The sequence below is a fragment of the Myxocyprinus asiaticus genome, chromosome 43 (genome assembly GCF_019703515.2).
Source record: "Myxocyprinus asiaticus isolate MX2 ecotype Aquarium Trade chromosome 43, UBuf_Myxa_2, whole genome shotgun sequence".
NCBI classification, from domain to species: Eukaryota; Metazoa; Chordata; class Actinopteri; order Cypriniformes; family Catostomidae; genus Myxocyprinus; species Myxocyprinus asiaticus.
The window spans coordinates 19,801,407-19,822,746 of record NC_059386.1 but is presented as its reverse complement, the minus strand read 5'-3'; the positions used below and the strand labels follow the sequence as shown (position 1 = coordinate 19,822,746).

General features: G+C 37.4%; 1 protein-coding gene across 2 annotated transcripts in view; it reads left to right on the top strand.

Annotated features, from left to right (window-relative positions):
- Positions 1–19,104, top strand: part of LOC127433847 (periostin-like) — a 36,921-nt gene extending 17,817 nt beyond the window's left edge. The window contains exons 10-27 of one of the 2 annotated variants that reach the window (XM_051686112.1): positions 861–1,009; positions 1,328–1,464; positions 1,568–1,698; positions 1,844–1,974; positions 4,391–4,493; positions 4,759–4,826; positions 4,947–4,992; positions 5,123–5,155; positions 8,468–8,818; positions 9,237–9,302; positions 12,371–12,463; positions 13,690–13,749; positions 15,392–15,451; positions 15,544–15,603; positions 17,664–17,723; positions 17,879–17,965; positions 18,048–18,089; positions 18,413–19,104. In XM_051686112.1, coding sequence (XP_051542072.1) covers positions 861–1,009; positions 1,328–1,464; positions 1,568–1,698; positions 1,844–1,974; positions 4,391–4,493; positions 4,759–4,826; positions 4,947–4,992; positions 5,123–5,155; positions 8,468–8,818; positions 9,237–9,302; positions 12,371–12,463; positions 13,690–13,749; positions 15,392–15,451; positions 15,544–15,603; positions 17,664–17,723; positions 17,879–17,965; positions 18,048–18,089; positions 18,413–18,468 — 1,733 coding nt within the window. In that variant the 3' untranslated portion in view covers positions 18,469–19,104. The remainder of the gene's footprint in view (positions 1–860; positions 1,010–1,327; positions 1,465–1,567; positions 1,699–1,843; positions 1,975–4,390; positions 4,494–4,758; positions 4,827–4,946; positions 4,993–5,122; positions 5,156–8,467; positions 8,819–9,236; positions 9,303–12,370; positions 12,464–13,689; positions 13,750–15,391; positions 15,452–15,543; positions 15,604–17,663; positions 17,724–17,878; positions 17,966–18,047; positions 18,090–18,412) is intronic. The other variant, XM_051686113.1, reaches the window with a different exon arrangement.
- Positions 19,105–21,340: the final 2,236 nt, after the last annotated feature.

Here is a 21,340-nt window from a genome sequence, read left to right as displayed (position 1 = left end):
ATAACTGTGTAAATGTAGGTGAGTCTTTAATACAGGCGTTAAAATGTATAGTTTTCAAATGATGGATTACAGTTAGTGTTTTGATATAACATAGCAGGGTGTGAGTAATAGAGCGAAAAATAAGTTTTTATAAAGTCATAAACAGCCATAGTACCAGTGATTTGTGTGAAAGAGAATAAAATGCACAGTTATTGTAGTGCCTCTAGTGTTAATTTCACCAGGAAACTGCAGCAAAACTTACGTAAAACTCGATTTGCAAAAATGTATTTATAGTAACTTTTATTCTATGAGACTAGGTTGCGTTTATAGCTAAAGAATGTACCTTCTTACAAACTTCTTATAATTTACACTAAGAACGTTCTTTATTTTTTAAAAATTTTTTAATTTTTTTTTATTTACAAGAAATATCAGGGAATTCAAAATAGTGTTTTCCTGGCCTTGAGAATTCATGAAAATGTATAAAAAATGCATAAGTCTTAAAAAGTAATGTAATTATCTCTATTGAATATAACTTTTTCTAGTAATGCTCAGCTCTAAAATGTTTCAGTGGCTAGAAATTGCATTTTGTGATCTCTATAAAATGATTTTAAGAATATTTTGTATTCCCAAAAAAGAATGTTCTTATCTTTTTTCTTAAACGGTCAATGTTTATAGCTAGATATTTCTTACAAACATCTAGTAATATATTTAAGAACTTTCTTTTGATTTTTCTTAAGATGATTTTCAATAACCCAGCCCCAGGACTTTAAACCCTGATTCCGTATTGTTAATTTTGGTTGATTGTTATCTGTTTACTCATGTAAGGTTTGTCTTATGATGCAATTCGAATTTCAAATAGTTTCTCCTCACTTGTCCTGCAGATGAGGTCATGTCTATGGACCAGCGTCTCTTGAAGACTATTCTGGAAAACCACATCTTGAAACTCAAGGTTTCTCTGAGTGAACTCTACAATGGCCAACTGCTTGAAACCCTGGGAGGAAAATTGCTCAGAGTCTTCATTTATCGCACAGTGAGAGAAAGAGTTCTACTGTGTTTTTGTCTAAGAAAGAGAATAAGAAAACAATTGTGGACCTGCAAACTATTACTGTGTAAATGGTACTACCTACTGACTGTAATTGTACTACCAACCACTGTATTGCACTGGTCTTTGGCAGTTAAGTTTAAAACTCTTGTTTATATTCATCAGGTGAGTTGTTAGAGCTGAAATTTCTCCCTGACTGACTACATTTTTTCTCAATGCTCTGTAAAGGGTCCTACACAAAACTGTTGTATCATGTTCTTCCTCGTGCACCGGATTACATGTTCATTTTCCATGTGTATTTATTAGGCTGTGTGTATTGAGAATGCATGTCTGGTGAGAGGCAGCAGAGAGGGCAGTAACGGAGTCCTTCATCTCATGAGGTCACTGATCCAACCAGCCCAAACAACCATCTATGAAAAGCTCTTGAAAGATGGACGCTTTAAGTAAGATTATCATCATAACATTTTATGATATATTATTATTAATTGAGTATTAAAGGGATTGTTTACCAAAAAATGAAAATTCTTTTCCCTTATGCTGTTCTAGAATCTTCCTGTCTCTGATGGAGAGTGCAGGGCTGACAGATCTGCTGAAACAGGAGGGATCATACACACTATTTGCTCCTCTTGATGACGCCTTTGAAAGCCTGACAGAGCAAGACATCGCTCTTTTAAAAAGTAAATCTGTTTTCCAGACTTTTCCTTGGTTCTTTACTTTATATCAAATTTTTGCATTACTTTTCGTCTGTTTTTACACAAACACAAGTCCAACTCATGCTTAACAGGTGACCATATAAAACTGTGACTTTTCGCTGTTCCCCAGGTGATATCAACACCCTGAGGACAATCCTACTGTACCATTTTAGTAAAGGCGTCTTTATAAATGGTGGGCTGGAGGGTGGAGTGACTAACCTTCTCAAGACCATCCAGGGTAACAACCTCCAAGTGCTCTCTGTAAGTACCCCATTATTTTTGATTGACACTTTTAGTCATCTAAAGGCCTGTTCACACCAAACCGTTTTTTTGGTATGAATGTTCGTTCTGAACAAGCTTTTGAACGGGAATAATGGATTCTCATGGCATTATTCAAACCAGGTCGGACATATCGTCTGCCGATAATCTGTAGGTTTTTTTTTTATGGAGAGTGGTCTGATTTTTTTCCTTCGGACTGCAATGAAAATGGACTGACCAATGAGATAAGAGCTTTTTTTTTTTTTTTTCCAGAGTCACTGCAGTTGCTCATTCCAGCACGTTGGTGGCGCTAATCAACTGGCAAACACAGGGATTGAATGTGCGGCAGATACATTCCCCCTAAAATGATATACTTAAAAACGTATTAGTTTTAGTTCATGAACCCTTTGGACTAGTAAAAACATAAACCCGGTCTGTTTTTGAAAGTCTGCTTATGGTGTTTTGTCTTAAAGGCGCAGTATGTAACAATTTTCATGTAATATTAGCTTTTTTTTGCCAATGTGTGAACGGCTTGTAACACAACTTATAAAATGAGCTCTTCCTGGACTTCCTAGGTTGCCAATTAAAGCCTGTAGACTGATTTTCATGCGAAGGGAGCGGGTCACTTTTGCCGGGAAAATCCAAAAGATATGACATTTATGCACGCTCCCGAGAGCCTTGCCTCAGTGCTTCTCTTCCGCTATTCAACAGTGACAACAAACAGTATGCAACACTAGATAATGTTATCTTAGTGATGGAATCCAGCAAACGTCCGGCTCCCAGCACAACACCGACTACTAAGGATTGATCTGTGTAATTTTAGCTAAACTACAATAACACAAGAAATGAATGTTAGACAATGTTCGAGATAATGCAAAAGACCCATTCATTAGTGTAAAGTAACTTGGTTATACAGAAAATATATACAATCTTTTATTATAAAACAATAGCGCATCGATATATCAAAATGACGGTTGTGATGGAATCACATCAATACTGAATTGTGTCAACATATTTATAATTCACAGTCTGTTTTATAAACAGCTACTGTCATCATCCACCAAATTTAGCTAACAGCTATTAGCTAACAGCATTCACTATTTTAATCTCTAGCATTGACAGCTTATGGGTATGGACAGGAGACTGGTATAAATGTTTGTAGAACAGCAACAGTGTCGCCTACTGTACAGGGGGTGAAATAGTTTTTCCCTTTCGGTGGAAGTTCGAATTTCCAGGCCAGAAAAAATCATGAAAATGAATAAAATCATGGACATTTCAACAGTAAATATACATTTTAAGTTATGCTCTGGTCTAAAATGTTTAATTGGCCTGGAATTTCTTTTTGTGAGTGCAATCTCTGTTAAACGATTTCTAAAAATCATTATCCTGTAATGATCTACAAAAATAATTTAAATTCATTGGTCAAAAGATGTGGGAATTCTGCACTTTAGATTGGAGATTCCACTACATATTGGTGCAAAAACTAGATATTTGTTGTACTATACACTGTCTATCGTATCAATTGATCATGGTTATTAGGGACTAACAAATCAAATGTATCTGATTACACACTTTATTTAGTGTAAACATAGCTTTTTCCTCTAATATCAGTAATGTCTAATGCCTTTTCCCAACAGTAATTATGGTAAATATTTCTAATAATTAATTTTATTCCAGTTATATTATTGAAGTTGAGAGGCCTTTCCTCACTCAATGATTAAACTGCTCAACTGCTTTAAAATCTGAGCCAATACTAATATTATGCTGGCAAAAGAGAGGAAGGGCCTGACATGCTGTTATGGTCAGACAGTGCATTTATACACAGGACAAATTTCCTGTGTCTGCTCTTGAAGCCTCCTGAACTAAATTCAGAAATTCACACAAAACCTTTACAGGAAATGGTAACAACAGGATAACACTGAGTCTTGATTGTACTTTTATATATTTTCCTGTGTCATATCATCCAATTTGGCACTATGCATGTTGCATTAGTATGTTTGTTTGTGTATGTGTATGATTGAGAGTCTATTGCATGCTTTGTCTTTCGGTTGGTGTGTATTTGCTACACCGATAAGGTCGAAGATTACATACAGTTTACTCCTATCACTCAAATGTAACGTAATTTAGATCACAGAACCTCCTTCACCCTAATCTCCCTCTACAACCTCAAACAATAGGATTCTTAATATCCAGACACTTCCTTTACTGAAAACAGAGGTCAGTGTTGTAAATGTAAATTTCCTTTATTGATAAAGCAGTGAAGAGAGATCTCCCTGACTTTGATATGTCCAAGTATTGCATGCTGTCTGTCTGAACAAAGCCTAAGATCATCCCTCAACAGCCTCCCCTAAATGTAAACACCATTATTGCCAATTTTCAAAAAGTGAATGATAAAGATTAACACCCTTCTTATATCCAGGTTAACAACTCCATCCATGTGAACTCTGTGGATGTTCCAGATTTTGATCTTATGGCATCCAATGGAGTGATCCATGTAGTTAAGACCATATTATATCCTGCAGGTAAATTATTTACAGAATGGAAAATGTGTCTATCTTTAAGTTTGAATGTAAAGTGTTGGAGATTTTTTTTACAGGCATTAAATGATTAACATGATTAAAGTAAATTGTGCAATGAATGTGAACATGACATTGTCAGAATAAATCCAATCTAAATTTTGAGTCTGAACTATATGTAGTATAAATCTGCTTTTCACACTCTTATATAACTGTTCTGCATAAGCAATAGTCTCAAGAGCTAAATAGATAATTTTGCAACATTTCATAGATCTACCAGTTGGCCGTGAAGACATATTGTTTCTGCTGAAGAGACTCATTAAACACATGCAGCTGAAGGTACAGCAGAACACACATCATATCTGAAAACCTCAATCTTTGCCCCATAGGAACATTTTGAGTTATGCATTCTTTGTATGTTTGGATGGTTTGCCATTTTTTTTATTTGGTTGTGTGTAGTTTCAATCTGGATTCACATACCGTGAGATTCCACTTACATTCATCCGTAAGTTCAGTTTCATCCCTTCATTCTTTCTGTTCCACGTGGGAAAGACACCATCACTAGAATGTGTGCTTATATGTAATACATTTGAAATTGTTTTCTAAATTAATAAATATTGTGTTTCACCATGCAGGGAGGACAATAACTACACAAGTTACTGAGAAAGGTAATACATTGCATCACTGAAAACCATAAAGTTGTCATTACTGGAAATATCAAGCTGACTTAATTAAGTATTACTTGAAAAAAATCCATAGATTTGAATATGAATATATTATATACAGTTGTGCTCAAAATTTTGCACACCCTGGCAGAAATTGTGAAATTTTGGCATTGATTTTGAAAATATGACTGATCATGCAAAAAAACTGTCTTTTATTTAAGGATAGTGATCATATATGAAGCCATTTATCATCACATAGATATTTGGCTCCTTTTTAAATCATAATGATAACAGAAATCACCCAAATGGCCCTGATCAAAAGTTGACATACCCTTGAATGTTTGGCCTTTTTACAGACACACAAGGTGACACACACAGGTTTAATTGGCAATTAAAGTTTAATTTCAAGAAATTTTCTAGATCAAGAAAGATTTCAGCCACAACTGCCAGAAGAATTGTTCGTGATACAGTTGTATGAACTGTATAGTTGTGCTCAAGTTTGCATACCCTTGGAGAATTTATAATATATACCATTTTTAAAGAAAACATGAGTGAGCAGGCAAAACACATTTCTATTATTTCTTATGGGATTCATATTCAACTGTAGGTTATCACAGAATAGCACAATCATAAAACAAAACATGGCAACAAAGAAAATAATGAAATTACCCCTGTTCAAAAGTCTGCATACCCTTAGTTCTTAATACTGTGTATTGCCCCGTTTAGCATCAATGACAGCGTGCAGTCTTTTGTAATAGTTGTCTATGAGGCCCCAAATTCTTGCAGGTCATGCAAAATCTTTGGTCATCTTGCCTGAAACGCACATTTGAGATCTCCCCAGAGTGGCTCGATGATATTAAGGTCAGGAGACTGTGATGGCCACTCCAGAACCTTCACCTTTTTCTGCTGCAACCACTGGAGGGTCAACTTGGCCTTGTGCTTAGGGTCATTGTCGTGCTGGAAAGTCCAAGAGCGTCCCATACGCAGCTTTCATGCAGAAGAATGTAAATTGTCTGCCAGTATTTTCTGATAACATGCTGCATTCATCTTGCCATCAGTTGTCACAAGATTCCCCGTGCCTTTAGAGCTCACACACCCCCAAAACATCAGTGAGCCACCACCACGCTTCACAGTGGGGATGGTATTCTTTTCACTATAGGCCTTGTCGACCCCTCTCCAAACATAGCGCTTATGGTTGTGACCATAAAGCACTATTTTGGTCTCGTCACTCCAAATTACAGTGTGCCAGAAGCTGTGAGGCGTGTCAAGGTGTTGTCGGGCATATTGTAACCAGGCTTTTTTGTAGCATTGGCGCAGTAAAGGCTTCTTTCTGGCAACTTGACCATGCAGCTCATTTTTGTTCAAGTATCGTCGTATTGTGCCACTTGAAACAACCACACCATCTTTTTCCAGAGCAGCCTGTATTTCTCCTGAGGTTACCTGTGGGTTTTTCTTTGTATCCCAAACAATTCTTCTGAAATCTTTCTTGGTCTAACTGACCTTGGCTTGGTATCAAGAGATCCCCGAATTTTCCACTTCTTAATAAGTGATTGAACAGTACTGACTGGCATTTTCAAGGCTTTGGATATCTTTTTATATCCTTTTCCATCTTTATAAAGTTCCATTACCTTGTTACGCAGGTCTTTTGACAGTTCTTTTCTGCCCCCCATGGCTCAGTATCTAGCTTGCTCAGTGCATCCACATGAGCGCTAACAAACTCATTGACTATTTATACACAGACACTAACTGCAATTTAAAAAGCCACAGGTGTGGAAAATTAACCTTTAATTGCCATTTAAACCTGTGTGTGTCACCTTGTGTGTCTGTAACAAGGCCAAACATTCAAGGGTATGTCAACTTTTGATCAGGGCCATTTGGGTGATTTCTGTTATCATTATGATTTAAAAAGGAGCCAAACAACTATGTGATAATAAACGGCTTCATATGATCACTATCCTTAAATAAAAGACTATTTTCAAAATCAATGCCAAAATTTTACAATTTATGCCAGGGTATGCAAACATTTGAGCACAACTGTATATATATATATATATATATATATATATATATATATATATATATATATAATATATATATTAACTTTGATGGATGGAAACAAAGATTATATCATAACCTAATGAAAACATAATTTACAGAGTCATGTGCTGACAAAACCCAGTTTCAAACCTCTAAATGCCAAACTCTTTTGCCCATCTTTTCACCCCCTTTCTACATCCATAAGCATTTATGTACTTTCTTTGTGATACTTAACTCTTCAGGCAAAACACTTCTCTGCCAGCCAATTATTCCCAGAAGCATATCTGCTGAGCTCTTCAACCATTATCTCAAAGTTCAGAATCCAAGATGGTAAAATTAAATGATAGATCCAATGCTGATGCTAGTGGAACTAAAATTGATGTCAATTAATGTTATTGGAAACTTGCTTGAGAGAAACTTAGAATGTGTTATTGCGAAGGTAACATACAATTTTCAGAACATTATGACTGAGTTCAGTGCTTTCGAGCTCAAAATTCCTGGAGGGAAAATGGCCTAGTGGTTGTCGGCTTGGAAAAAAGGCACTTTTTAAATTTATTTTTACACCAATATACAGTCATTAAAAACTGAATTGTGTAATTGGTGCGCCTCTAGCGTCTGCGCTTGGAATAAATTTTTTTTTTAAAAAGGTTCTTAAATAAAACATCTTCTACCGCTTAAGCTGTGCCTGCAATCAAAAACACTTGATCTGAAGCCAGTTCTTCCATGTGCATGACTAGTTCATTTAGTTAGAACTTCTTAGCTCACCTTTGGCAAAATGTACTGGTAATTTTTTAATTGAACCCTAGAACAAAACAAGAGCCCTGTCACAATGTTTAAAAAGAAGCGACAACCTGGAATTTATTAAGAGTTTGGCACGCATAAATAGATAGTATAAGGGCATTTTAGCAGGAGTCTTGGTTAATTACAAAGAAATTAACTTTGTTGCATTTGAAATGAATAGTGTATACTGTAACAAAATGGCATATGAACAGATTTATATCTGCAGTTTCAGCACAACAAATTAGTGACAGCTTACAGACAAAATAATGCCAAAATATTAATAATGTCTGCTGCAATTGGAAGGAAACTTAATTTAATCAGCATGATTCCTAAACAGACAGCAACTCTTTGCCAGGAAAAAAAAAAGGAATAATTTATTTTTTCACAGAATTACTGAGAAGATCATTGTGAATGTTGCAGTATGGATTAAACAATTACGACCAGTGTTTTCTTATCATTGCTTTGATTCACCTGATGTGATCTGTTCTTTTCTCATAGGTCCCGAGATCAAGGTGACAGAGAAAGATCTGCCCATTACCAAGTTGACCAGGGTTATTGAAAAAAAACCTAGTGGTGTTCAAGTGCTCAAAGAAGGGGAGACCCGAAAGGTCACCAGAGTCACTGAACGTGTGCCAACCACCAAAGTAACTAGAGTCATCGAGGGCAAGCTACCAGTTACTACAGTCACCAGAGTGACTGAATCTGAGCCCGAAGCTGAAAAGATTGTGACTGAAGGAGAACCAAGTATCACCAAAATTACAAAACTGGTTGAAGAACCGAGGAAGAAAAAAGTTACAAGAGTGGATGAAGGGAAGCCATCTATTCGAAAAGTCACAAGGGTCATTGAAAGTATGTCCTTACTTTTTTCCCACTATTTAACTTTATTAGATTGAGTAGCAAGATTAATTTTGTCATAGACCTACTAAGTTTGTACTAAAAATGTACCAGCAACACAGTAAGGGGCCGTTCACACTGTCCATGCTATTTTCCAATGTCTTTGACCGGTGTGCCTTGCTATTTTTTATTTTGTGTGTGTGTGTGTGTGTGTGCCTTGCGCAGGAACAGCACATTTTTTAGACGTCGTGTTGGGTAAAAAAACCCTTTTAAATAACATTCAAAAACACATCTATTGACACATGCGTTCAGTTTTATTTGTGGCACTGCGTCAAGGTTTTTTTTTTTTTACGTTTTTGTGTAAACGGCTCCTAAAACTGTTATTTTCTTGTAAAGTTATTAAAAACCTTTTTTCCTCTCTCTTTTTGTTCAGCCCACAGTGCTTCATCTGATGGTGAACTTAACTCTGATGGAGAAATCAGGACAATCGTGGGTGAAGGTCATTAATTTTCACATAAATTTGTGTAGTTCAGCATTAAAGGTATAGTTCACCCAGATGTGTATGACTTTATTTCTTCTGCTGAACACAAAGTTTTTTTTTAAAAGAATATTTCAGCTCTGTAGGTCCATACAGTGCAAGTGAATGGGTACCAACATTTTGATGCTCCAAACAGCACATAAAGGCAGCATAACAGTAATCCATAAGATTCCAGTAATTAAATCCATGTCTTCAGAAGTGATATGATAGGTGTGGGTGAGAAAAAGATCAATATTTAAGTCCTTTTTTTACTATAAAATCTCCTCCCTGCCCAGTAGGTGGCGAAATGCACAAAGAATGTGAATATACAAGAACAAAAGAAGAAGAATGTGAAAGTGAAAGTGGAGATTGATAGTAAAAAAGGACTTTAATATTCATCTGTTTCTCTCCCACACTTATCATATCGCTTCTGAAGACATGGATTTAACCACTTGAGTCAAGTGGATTACTTTTATGCTTCCTTTATGTCCGTTCTGAGTTTAAACATTTTGAGCCCAATTGACTTGCATTGTGAGGACCTAAAGAGTTGAATTATTCTTCTAAAAATATTTGTTTGTGTTCAGCAGAAGAAAGAAAATCATATACATCTGGGATAGCATGAGTGTGATTAAATGAGAGAATTTTTCTTTTTGGGTAAACTATCCCTTTAAAGACACCATGAAATCATTTGATGAACATTGTTTTTTATTTCCTGCATTGACGTATTGGACGGAATTTTGACCGGGACATCTCGAAGGGCTCAACCCTTATTTTTTTTACTAGCCAAAAATGAATGGTTAAATTTGTTAACTTATAGGAGTTCACTAGCACATAAAACCCCAATTCTGAAAAAGTTGGGACAGTATGAAAAATACTAATAAAAACAAAAAGGAGAGATTTGTAAATTATATTCACCCTTTGCTATATTGAAAGCACTACAACTACACATTATCTGAGGTTTTTCCTTGTGAATTTCCTTGTTTTTTGCGAATGTACAGTAATTTAAAATCAGATGATTGCAACACGCTCCAAAAAAGTTGAGACGGGCAATTTAAGACTAATAACAATTTGACGAGTTGAAATAACAAGGCGATGTGAAGCAGGAGATGTTAAACAGGTGAGGCAATCGTGTCATAGTATATAAAGAGCCTCCAAAAACTGCCTAGTCCTTCAAGAGCAAGGATCATTCAAGCCAACAGATGCTTCAAATAATCCAGCACTTTGAGAACAATGTTCCCCAAAGACAAATTGGAAGGATTTGGGGCATTTCACCCTCTACAGTGCACAATATAGTTAAAAGATTCAAGGAATATGGTCAAATCTCGGTGCATAAAGGGCAAGACAAAAACTATTTCCGAATGCGCGTGATCTCTGATCCCTCAGACATCATTGTCTTAAAAAACAGCATTCATCTGTAATGGATATCATGAACATTGGCTTGGTATAACTTTAGTAAACCTTTGTTAGTCAACACCACTCGCCGCTGCATCCACAGATGCAAATTAAGACTTTACTGTGCAAAGCAGAAGCCATATATCAACACTGTCCAGAAGCGCTGCCAACTTCTCTGGGCTTGGTCTCATCTCAGATGGAAAGTAGAACAGTGGAACTGTGTTTTTTGGTCCGAAGAGTCCACATTTAAAAACGTTTTTGAAAAACAGCCTTCGTGTTATCCGGCCCAAAGAGGAAAAGGACCATCCAAGCTGTTATTAGCGTCAGGTCCAAAAGCCAGTGTCTGTATGGGTCAGGGGTGTGTCATGGGTAACTCGCAAATCTGTGAGAACACCATTAATGCAGACAGATATGTACAAATTCTGGAGCAACATATACTGCCATCCAGCATTGTCTTTTCCAGGGACGTCCCTGCATTTTCCAGCAGGACAACTTCAAATCACATACTGCCCGGATTACAAGTGCATGGCTGTGTGAGCAGAGAGTTTGGATGCTAGATTGGCCTGCCTGCAGTCCTGACCATCTCCAATTGAGAATGTGTAGTGCATTATGAAGTGCACCATACGACAACGAAGACACTGTACAATTGTGCAGCTAAAGACCTAAATAATGGATGAATGGGGCAAAATTCCACTCTCTAAACTTAACAAACTTGTGTCTTCAGTGCCCAAATGCTTAATAAGTGTTATTAGAAGAAATGGTGATGTTTCACAGTGGTAAACACTCGACTGTACCAACTTTTTTGGAGCGTGTTGCAATCATCTGATTTGAAATTACTGTACTTTTTTTTTCCACAAGGAAAAACCTCATATAATGTGTATTTGTAGTGCTTTCAATATAGCAAAGGGTGAATATAATTTACAAATCACTCCTTCTTGTTTTTTAATAGAATTTTTCACACTGTCCCAACTTTTTCGGAACTGGGGTTGAAGATGTCTTCTAAACCTCAATTTTAATATTGACAATAGTTTTTGAGAGTTAAAATATCCAGTTTTAATTAATAAACATCTAAGTACAGATTCTAGGACAGTGACAACTAGAAACGGATGCCCACCATATATGTAGATAGACATCAATCCTAGATTGACTTAGATTGGATATGGTAAACAATCAGGTTCAAGATAGCTTCACAATTACATGTAAATAATGAAAGTTCAGTCATGACAACTCTCTGAATAAATTGTAAATTATTATAATGGATATGACAAGTTATTAGGTTTGGTCTTGGCAGACTAGATCTGCTTACACTGCTGCTGGTGATGCTGAGCAAGTACAAAGTACATACACAGAGATGTTGTGTCAATTGAGATCACATACAGATCTAGACAGGTGATGCTGGGGATGAGGAGGGTTTCAGAGTAAACTCTCACAGTGCACTGCAGTGAGACCTGCTTACCTGCAAACAACTAAGCAATTTAAATGGTAGACAAAGATGGAATATACAAGATGACTGGCTATGAGTTTACATGTCAGAGAACCAATCAGCTTGTGCCATGTAGAGTTTCGTGACTGAACATGAAATGATTTGTGCCAAACTGTGACAAAGCCTTCAATTCTCCCATGTCTTATTTTTTGTCATGATGTTTTATATGTTGTAGACGAAACCAAGGTGAAGAAGTTTTCGGACAGTGAAGTCCACATCCTCCGGGAAGAAGATATCAAACACATCACTGATGCAATCACTCAGGGAGGTTGGTCAAAGACAGTTTTGGTTCAGTTATTTGGTTCAGTTAAAGAGAGTTTTTGCTGATTTTATGCACAAAAACATATGTGTGTGCGCATGGTTTGTGAATAAGACCCATTGTCACTTTAAAGAGACAGTCCCCCCCCCCCCCCCCCCAAAAAAAAGACAATTATGCCATAATTTACTCACCCTTATGTTCTTCCAGACCTATATGACTTACATTCTTTCATGGAACACAAAAGATGTTGGCAGTATGTTAGTCTCAGTCACCATTCAATTTTATTGCATGTTTTTCCATACAATGAAAGCGAATGGTAACTGAGGCCTCTATTCTAGCCTTTATCTTTTTTCACTTTTTTTTTTTTTCACTTTTAAACCAAGTGACGGAACTGTATCTTCCCTATTAATAAAATTTGTGTGGATATATCTTTCTCTGTTGGCAAAACATTCTTACACTAAATCCTTGGCATACTACATGATCGTGCTCTAACAAGGGTTGTTTTTATGCTATTCAACCAAGAATGAATTTGATTTATGTTTTATAAATACTTGGAACCATGGAGTCTGTGAGGCTGTTGTTTCTTTGTAGGTTCTATGAGAGATTGACTTTTTTATTGAGAGCAGCTGTGAGCTTGGTGATTCATGGTTGTTTAGTAATGCTTAGTGTTTGTTTGTCTAATTTTGTTCCCAATAACTACAATAACTAGTTACGTAACTAGATATTTTGTCTTTGGATAACTGTTAATTATCATCCTTAGTTTCAATGTGTAATTGATAATGATTTGTTCCAGCTTTTAAGCCCTGTTGGTATCTCCATGACTTGCACACCTGGATCTCCTCCAAGAGTTTTTGATTTAAGTTTCTATCCCATGGTTTTCATTCAGTTTTTGTAAGATCACAGTTATGATTTAGCAAAGAGAAAGAATCCCTTTCACTCAACATCAAAACCTGTAATACAGTTCAAATAAGATTACAGGGTTTCCTCACTGACTGTGTTACACACCGGTTTGGCTGAGAGTTGTTGAGTTTTGTCCATATGTTTGTGTTTATCCATTGTTTTCTTTGGTTGTCTCCTTGTTCTTGAAGACAGACCAGGGCTCACCACTTTAACTAGAGTATTCAAACCAGAGCCTCAGATTGTTGAAGATGCATTCAATAGAATGTTGATATAATGTGGTTTGAATTTTGCCCAGATGTTCCTTAGTTTTCATCTGTTGTCTCCTTGTGTTTAAGGTGGACCAGGGCTCACCACTATTACTGGAGTAATCAAACCCATACCTCAGATTATTGAAGGTAAGACTTAAATCAGTGTAATGTGGTTTGAAATTTGTCCATATATTTGTGTTCATTAAATGAGTAGTTTGCTTCAGGATCCAGATTTTACACTGGACATCAAGTGGCGACCAAACACGGTGCCAAAATTGTTTATCGTACAAAATTAAACAAAAATGTCCTGTAGATCAAATATACTGTAGATATAACCATATTACAAATTTGCAGCAGAATATTGTAGAGTTTTCTCAGAAGGCCTTTGATGTCATCTAGTTAAAGCTGAAGTATTTAATTTCTGAGATAGTAGCGCCACCGAACAGAATTGCAAAAATAAAACAATGTTTTCAAAACAGATTTCTGAATACGCCCCTCGTCTGCAGTTGTTCAAACAGTCAGATAGTCCCTCCCCCAACTCACGCCACTGGTTGAGTAACATTGTTGGGGCGGGTCTAAGCGGGTCAATTTTTATAGTGAAAAAGAGACAGTGTTTACAGTTTTTGAGAAAATTAACCTATGAATGGCTTACTTTTAGTTGTCTCTGCATAGCAACACTAGAGCGAGCACCACCAGAATAATCACACTGTGATATCAGCGATAGTAGATCGAAAGTTTCGCTGTTAAAATCAGTCTGTGCTTACCGAAATTTGAAACACTGCCACCAGTAGATGCAACTGTAAGTGTTGTTAAACATACACTCACTGAGCACTATCAGGAACACGTCAACACCTACTTACTGATGCGATTATCTCATCAGCCAATCATGTGGCAGCAGTGCAGTGCATAAAATCATGCAGATATGGGTCAGAAGCTTCAGTTTATGTTTAGATCAACCATCAGAATGGGGAAAAAATTTAATCATAGTGATTTCGACCGTGGCATGATTGTTGGTGCCAGACGGGCTGGTTTGAGTATTTCTGTAACTGCTGATCTCCTGGGATTTTCATGCACAACAGTCTCTAGAGTTTACTCAGAATGGTGCCAAAAACATCCAGTGAGCGGCAGTTCTGTGGACAGAAACACCTTGTTGATGAGAGAGGTCAAAGGAGAATGGCCAGACTGATTCGAGCTGAAAGAAAGGCTACGGTAACTCAGATAACTGCTCTGTACAATTGTAGTGAGCAGAATAGCATCTCAGAATGCACAACACGTCGAACCTTGAGGTGGATGGTCTACAACAGCAGAAGACCATGTCAGCCACTTTATTAGGACCATAGTGTTCCTAATAAAGTGATCAGTGAGTGTATGGTCACGTGTGAGATCCAGTTTCCAGGTGAAAGGTCCACAAAGTTATATTTTTATTTGTAAATTATGTAATACAGTCCACAGAAATGCATATTTTATTAACTCTACACCATAACCCAAACCCTAAACCTAACCATTAGTGAAGTAAAAATTTAATTTAAGAGTAAAAATGCAACCTCAGAATTGTGCTAACAGTTGTTTATGTGAAGGTAATTACATCCTGGTTACCATGGGACCAGAACCTGTGTCTCAGAAGTTGCGCTAGAGGGAAAAGTGTTTATGCTTGAATTGATGCAAAAATGTCTAATGGGAGATGCCACTTGTCAGTGATTCAGCGGAATGTGACCCTGAACTTTTATGCCAATTTTCTGTGTGATCATGTTGGAAGCACAGCATTTAAATCTGTTGTGTGTTCTTAAAGGTGAACCAGGGATCACCACTGTTACCAGAGTAATCAAGCCAGAGTATCAGATGGTTGAAGGTAGCACCAAATAAATCAAATATTGATGTAATGTGGTTTGAGTTTTGTTTGTGTTATGTCATTGTTTAAATGTTGTCTTTTTGTGTTTGAAGGTGGAACAGGGCTCTCCACTCTTACCAGAGTCATCAAACCAGAAACTCAGATCATTGAAGGTAAGACCTAAATCAAATTGAGTTTTACCCATATATTTGTATTCATTAAATTAGTAGTTTGCATCAGGACCAAGATTTTACTTTTGGATATCAAGTGGCGACCAAACTCAATGCCAAAATTGTTTATTGTACAAAATTAAACAAAAATGTCCTGTAGCTCAAACATTGAAATTTAATAAAATTACCTTAACTGCATAGGCTCAACAATATGCAAATATGAATGGCTTACTTAAAGTTGTCTCTGAATTGTAAGCTGGGCTAGAAAAAAGTATTTTAACACTGAAAATGTTACATAATTCAGCTTTAAGATATGGGAAGTCATTTCTCTTTTTTAAAAGATGATAAGCCTATTTAACTTTGCATAATTATTTTGTTAGTTGCATTTGATTATTTGCATTTTGCATTGTTTTACCCTCACTGTCCATTCCGTTGGGTCACAAGCACCACCAGAGTAATCACAATGTGATATCAGCGATAGTAGGTTGAAAGTTTTGCTGTTGAAATCGGTCTGTGCTTACTTAAATTTGAACCACTGCCCCCAGTGGATGAAACGGTAAGTGTCGTTAAACGTATAGTCACGTGTGAGCTCCAGTTTCCAGGTGAATTGTCCATAGTGTGATGCCAAAAGTGAGTTATATATTTTTTTGGGGTAAATTATGTAATACAGTCCACAGGAATGCATATTTCATTAACTCTACACCCTATCCCAAACCCCAACCCTAAACCTAACTGTCAGTAAGGTAAAAATGTCATTTAAGAGCGACAATGCAACCTCTGAATTGCACTGTTGTTTATGTGAACACAATTACATCCTGGTTTCCATGGAACCAGAACCCTTGTCTCTGAGGTTGCAGTATTTATGCAAAAATTAGGGATGTACCGATACTGGTATCGTAATTGGGTCCGATACAGCGCTCATGTACTTGTGCTCGTAAAAATTTTCAGATACCAAAAACCGATACCATCTGACATACGAATGCCATCATGTAAACATTCAGCGCACTAATTAAAATCACGTTATGTCCTAGTGAGATTATTTAACAACAAAAGCTGTGAATTAATAAGATAAATTATTATTTACATGTGCTGCATGCTTCAAATATGAGTGTTTGTGAATGTGTGGACCCGGTGTTGTGCTGACATAAAGACATAAAGTGCTCATACCTTTTAGAGATCTTTGACTCATATATGGAAAACACCAGCATGAGCATTGCATGCTCTGTTTGTAGCAGATGACAGCGAGCAGAGTGCTAATTCACTTTGAAGCGCAATGCACATACAGACTTCATACATGTATTTATTTAATAAAATAGCAGTCTTTTGCGGTTTAATATTCACTTTGAGTCACGTAACGACTGGCTTTTCTGGACTGAGAAGCTAATATATCATAGCAACACAGAAAAACTTCAAAATAAAAGCTCAGCCAAAATAAAAGCTCAATGTAATTGGAAAAAAGTATGATCACTACTGTTTAGTTATGCAATACTCACTGTAATACTACTACTACTACTACTACTACTACTACTACTACTAATAATAATAATAATAAATGAATAGTAATTGTATTGTATTAAAGCAATATCTCACATATGTGATGCTCTGTTATGCAGCAATTTATTTGACAAAATATAACTCAAATGTTGTATTTTGGATTGTGCTGTGAGGTTCAGTATAAAAGCACTTCATTTGATAAAAATTATACAATATGTTGAAAATGAATTGTTATTTTTCATTTTATTATAGTTTTAATGCATTAATTTATTTAAACACCATTTTGTTGATAAAATTTAAATAAACGTTCATATGGAATTTCAGAAAAAATTAAACAAAAAGCAGGTATCGGACTCGGTATCGGTGAGTACCAAAAAGGAAGTATAGGTACTCATACTCGTTCTCAAAAAAATGGTATCGGGATATCCCTAGCAAAAATGTCTGACAGGAGACACCACTTGTCAGTGATTCAGCAGAATGGGTTCCCTGAACTTTTGGAAGCAACATGTCAGTTTCCTGTGTGATCATGCTGGAAGCACAGCATTTAAATCTGTTGTGTGTTCTTAAAGGTGAACCAGGGATCACCACTGTTACCAGAGTAATCAAACCAGAACCTCAGATCATTGAAGGTAAGACCTTATAAATTAAACTGTGACGTTCATCCCCCATCAAGTCCACAAGGTAACAGAACTGTTTTAGGCTGCACTTATGATATAACTGGCATAATATGTTATCCTCACCTCACTTAATAGATTTTACTGAATGCAATTATTTTCTCATTTAGGACCAGATTTCTCAAAGATTGTATATGCCAAATACAATCAAGACCTCTTCGATGCAGAGACCGAAAGAATCACCAAAATCATTAAGAGTTAGTGGCTTAATGTAATCTTAATAACATAAGACAAACGATTACTATGAGGCTCAGGTTCATCTCTGCTTCTATATTTCAGAGGGACGTTCTCAAAAACGAGCTGCCATCAGACAATCACCAGGTATGTAGAAGTCCATTGACGTGTTCTTGGAAGTTACTTTGTTGCAGTTTTATCATGGATAAAGATATAAAGTGACTAAAAAAGTATTTGGACTCTTAAAAATGTCTAAATGCAATTGCATTAGATAAAAAAAAAATCAAATTAGGTGGCATCTGCAAACAAATGATGCTAAACAACCTTTTTCTCAGAATTAACTTTACTAAAATCATAATATTTTTTATCTAATGCAATGATTCATATTTTTTAAGTGTGGCTTAAGTGTCTCATTTTTAACATTTAAAATCCCATTTAAAATTGTGTTTGTGTGTGTGTGGCTTACACAGCAGGAACAAGGAGAAGAGTGAGACTGGTTAGGCGTCACAACAAACCAAGACATTGAGTCTGTTTTAACTCACAAAAGGCCTTTATAAAAGACTGAAAGATTAATCAAATGGATGCTTACTTGTACCTGGAGCTACAGCTTAAGGGAAAGACAGTGTTGTTGAACAGTGGATTGGTCCTGACAAATACATCTTTTATTACAAACCACATAGAATGTTTACAGATTACAAACCAATGCAGTAATATCTTGGATCTGTGTGGGATACACCCCCGAGGGGTACATGAAATGGTGGTGGTTAAAAAGAGAGAAATTGGTAGTGTTTTAAGCTGTTTATATTTTGTCTTTAAATATATACTGTATGTGTCATAAAAGTGCATAAAGAGCCTTGCCATTGAGCTTAACGTGCACATGATATTTTATGGTGCTTGCATTCAGAGACATGAATGCATTTTTATGTGTAAGGATCTGCAAAGCTTTGGCTGTTTTATACAGAATTATGCAGCTTGTAGCTATCTTTTTTTTTTTTTTTTTTTACACTTGTTACTCATTTTCAACTGAAATTCACTTTAGACTGAGCTGTCTAAGACTAGGCTGTTTGTGTGTGTGTGTGTGTGTGTGTGTGTGTGTTTATAGTGCAAATTAAAATCATGTTGAAAACCTCAATGTGAATAAAAATAAAATAAATTCCTGCTAACAACATACAAGCTTCTGTGTATTTTAAAAGACTTTTAAAAAGTATTTTAAAAGAAGTATTTATATATAAAAACTAAAGAAAAAAATGCCTGTTTGTATCCAGCTTTTCTGTTTTTATGAAACAAATTCATTATTGAACAGCAATGTTAAAGGAATATTCCGTATTCAAAACTTAAGCTCAATCAACAGCATTTGTGTCATGCCGATTACCACAAAATTTAATTATGACTTTAGCCTACTTTAAAAAAAAAAAAAATCTGGATTACAGTGAGAAAGAATATAAGTAAATGGGGCCAATGTTTGGCAAAAATGTGAAGCTTATAATTTTATAAAAGCACTTACATTAATTCTTCTGTTAAATCTTGTGTATTATTTGAGCTAAATTGTTTAAATCTACATTTTTGCGGGATTATAGGGTTTACGGCGTTACATCGCCATGGCAACAACATTTTAAAATTAAAACAGAAAAGGTTGTAAGCGACTTTATCACACTTCAATCATGTTAACACACTGTAAGACTTCTTAGTTAAAGGAGGAGACGAGAAGCAGATTCTCTGGTTCAGGTAAGCATTTTATTCTCCCTACTGCAGCAAATGCACTCTTTCAGGGCTCTCAGCATGTTCAACAACTCAGTCTAAACATAAACAACAACTTCAGAAAAAATAAACTCTCATCTTTACGATACTAAGCTCTTGGCTTCTCAATCAGGTCTCTAGTGCCCAGGTACTCTCTCCTCTCTGAGTGCTGCGTGGCCCTCTTTATGCCGCTCTCCCCGTGCTCACTGAAATTAGAGACAGGTGTTAGACATAATTTGGCTCAGGTGTAAGCGCCCTTACCGCTTTCTCTCTCTCCGGAGAGATGCTTGACCACGTCCCCGCTGCCACATATCCCCACCGCCCGACTCAGGCCGGAGCGGCATCCGGCCTGCCTACCACTCCCCCCCCATTCCTGGAAAGGAAGTCGGTGACAGCCATCTGCGCCCCCGGTCTGTGGACCACCTTGAACTTAAACGGCTGAAGAGCCAGATACCAACGGGTGATCCGGGCATTAGTATCCTTCATGCGGTGGAGCCACTGGAGTGGGGCGTGATCCGAGCAGAGGGTGAAGGCCCGCCCCAGCAGGTAGTATCGGAGTGTGAGGATCGCCCACTTGATGGCGAGACACTCCTTTTCCACGGTGCTGTACTTAGTTTCCCTTAACGAGAGCTTACGGCTAATGTGCAGCACCGGGCGCTCCTCCCCCTCCACCACCTGCGAGAGTACGGCCCCCAGCCCCCTGTCTGAAGCATCTGTCTGTAAAACAAAAGGGAGAGAGAAGTCAGGTGAATGTAAAAGCAGCCCCCCGCAAAGTGCAGCTTTAACTTGCGTAAACGCCCGTTGACACTGCTCCGTCCACTGGACCGGATCTGGAGCCCCCTTTATAGTGAGATCAGTCAGCGGGGTGGTGACGTCCGAATAATTAGGTACAAACCTTCTATAATAGCCAGCCAGCCCCAGGAACTGTCTCACCCCCTTTTTGGTCTTGGGTCTCGGACAGGTCGCAATCGCCGCTGTCTTGTCAATTTGGGGACGCACCTGCCCGTGGCCCAAGTGGAACCCCAGATACCGTACCTCCACCCGTCCAATCGCGCACTTCTTCAGATTCACTGTGAGTCCCGCTCGGCGCAGCGATCTCAGAACCGCCCTCAGATGTTGCATATGCCGCTGCCAATCATTGCTATAAATAATGATGTCATCTAAATAGGCAGCGGCGTAAGCTGAATGCGGTCTGAGGATTCGGTCCATGAGACACTGAAACGTAGCCGGGGCTCCAAACAAACCGAACGGAAGAGTCACAAATTGGTGTAATCCAAACGGTGTGGAGAAGGCGGTTTTCTCATGGGAAATTGGTGTCAAGGGGATCTGCCAATAACCCTTCGTCAAATCCAATGTCGAATAAAAACTAGCAGTGCCCAACCGATCAAGCAACTCATCAACGCGAGGCATTGGGTATGCATCAAATTTAGACACCGCGTTGACTTTTCTGTAATCCACACAGAATCGCACAGACCCGTCGCTCTTAGGCACTAGAACAACAGGGATGGACCAATCACTGTGGGATTCTTCTATTACCCCCATATCAAGCATCGCATCCAATTCTTCCCGAACGATTTTCTTCTTGTGTTCGGGTAATCGATAGGGGCGGCTACGTACCACGACCCCCGGCTCGGTCTCGATGTGGTGATGGATGAGGTTCG